We start from the raw sequence: 2,437 nt of genomic DNA on the forward strand, positions 1-2,437 counted from the left end.
AGTTACTCTGGAATAAATATCAACTTTCAAATGATGCATAACATTGAGAAACACTTCCTTATGAAACACAAACTGAATATGGAAAATGGTGTAAACAAAATCAAGGAAGAGTCTTGCTGATTGGTCCAAATCTTAGAGACCTGGCATATAAAAGGTCCAGAATACAAGAACTCATCATATTGTAGAAAACTCACCTATTAACAGAACACCCAACCATCCCGACACCATGACCAACTCTTGCTGCTCCTCTTGCAGTCTGCTTAGTTGCTGCAGGACCACCTGCTGCAAACCAAGCTATATGACAAGGTGCTACAACACCTCCTGCTGTCAACCCAGCAGCTGTGAAACCATCTACTGTAAGCCAGCCTGTGTGACCAGCTGCTGCAGCCCACCTTGTTGCAAGCCCAGCTGCTGTGAAACCACCTGCTGTAAGACCACCTGCTGTAAGCCAGCCTGTGTGACCAGCTGCTGCAGCCCACCCTACTGCAAGCCTAGCTGCTGTGAAACCACCTGCTGTAAGACCACCTGTTGTAAGCCAACCTGTGTGACCAGCTGCTGCCTGCCCAGCTGCTGTGAAACCATCTGCTATAAGCCAGCCTGTGTGACCAGCTACTGCAGTCCACCTTGTTGCAAGCCCAGCTGCTGTGAAACCACCTGCTGTAAGACCATCTGCTGTAAGCCAGCCTGTGTGACCAGCTGCTGCAGCCCACCCTGTTGCAAGCCCAGCTGCTGTGAAACCACCTGCTGTAAGACCACCTGCTGTAAGCCAACTTGTGTGACTAGCTGCTGCAGCATACCCTGCTGCAAGCCTAGCTGCTGTGAAACCACCTGCTGTAAGACCACCTGTTGTAAGCCAACCTGTGTGACCAGCTGCTGCAGCCCACCTTGTTGCAAGCCTAGCTGCTGTGAAACCACCTGCTGTAAGACCATCTGCTGTAAGCCAGCCTGTGTGACCAGCTGCTGCAGCCCACCTTGTTGCAAGCCCAGCTGCTGTGAAACCACCTGCTGTAAGACCATCTGCTGTAAGCCAGCCTGTGTGACCAGCTGCTGCAGCCCACCTTGTTGCAAGCCCAGCTGCTGTGAAACCACCTGCTGTAAGACCACCTGCTGTAAGCCAACTTGTGTGACCAGCTGCTGCCCGCCCAGCTGCTGTGAAACCATCTGCTGCCCACCCACCTGCTGTGAAACCATCTGTTGTCCACCCAGCTGCTGTGAAACCATCTGCTGCCCACCCAGCTGCTGTGAAACCAGCTGCTGCCCACCCAGCTGCTGTGAAACCAGCTGCTGCCCACCCACCTGCTGTGAAACCAGCTGCTGCCCACCCACCTGCTGTGAAACCAGCTGCTGCCCACCCAGCTGCTGTGAAACCAGCTGCTGCCCGACCTGCTGCTGTGAAACCATCTGCTGCCCACCCAGCTGCTGTGAAACCATCTGCTGCCCACCCAGCTGCTGTGAAACCATCTGTTGCCCACCCAGCTGCTGTGAAACCATCTGCTGCCCGACCAGCTACTGTGAAACCATCTGCTATAAGCCAGCCTGTGTGGCCAGCTGCTGCAGCCCACCTTGTTGCAACCCCAGCTGCTGTGAAACCACCTGCTGTAAGACCACCTGCTGTAAGCCAACTTGTGTGACCAGCTGCTGCAGCCCACCTTGTTGCAAGCCTAGCTGCTGTGAAACCACCTGCTGTAAGACCACCTGCTGTAAGCCAACCTGTGTGACCAGCTGCTGCAGCCCACCATGTTGCCAGCCCTGCTGTTGTGAAACCACCTGCTATAAGACCACCTGCTGTAAGCCAACCTGTGTGACCAGCTACTGCTGCACACCCTGTTGCAAGCCTAGCTGCTGTGAAACCACATGCTGTAAGACCACCTGCTGTAAGCCAACTTGTGTGACCAGCTACTGCTGCACACCCTGTTGCAAGCCTAGCTGCTGTGAAACCACATGCTGTAAGACCACCTGCTGTAAGCCAACCTGTGTGACCAGCTGCTGCAGCCCACCTTGTTGCAAGCCTAGCTGCTGTGAAACCACCTGCTGTAAGACCACCTGCTGTAAGCCAACTTGTGTGACCAGCTACTGCTGCACACCCTGTTGCAAGCCTAGCTGCTGTGACACCACCTGCTGTAAGACCACCTGCTGTAAGCCAACCTGTGTGACCAGCTGCTGCTGCCCACTCTGCTGACATCCCTGCTGCTGTGAGTTCATCTGCTGCAAATCCTTCCGCTGATCAACTTTCCAACTGAACAATCCCACACAACCATATTTCTGTCACAGCAATCTTGCCATGTAAGGATAAGCTCATACCTTAATATGAAGTTATCATCACTTTGGAAACCTACTCATCACTTTGATGAGATGCAAGACTGTCCACTTTCTCTTCTTTTCTTTCCATAATGTAGATCATGTACTGGCTTCAGAGACAAATATGGAAGTCAGTTCT

The 2,437-nt window shown here is 53.1% G+C and overlaps 1 protein-coding gene across 1 annotated transcript; it reads left to right on the forward strand.

Moving 5' to 3' along the window:
* Positions 1–226: 226 nt before the first annotated feature.
* On the forward strand, positions 227–2,179 carry LOC308425222 (uncharacterized protein; the record flags this gene model as incomplete). The annotated part of the gene is made up of 1 exon (XM_080922441.1): positions 227–2,179. The coding sequence occupies one exon, from the start codon at positions 227–229 to the stop codon at positions 2,177–2,179; it is 1,953 nt and encodes a 650-aa protein (XP_080778567.1).
* Positions 2,180–2,437: the final 258 nt, after the last annotated feature.

The sequence above is a fragment of the Micromys minutus genome (genome assembly GCF_963924665.1).
Source record: "Micromys minutus genome assembly, chromosome: 10".
Lineage (NCBI taxonomy): Eukaryota > Metazoa > Chordata > Mammalia > Rodentia > Muridae > Micromys > Micromys minutus.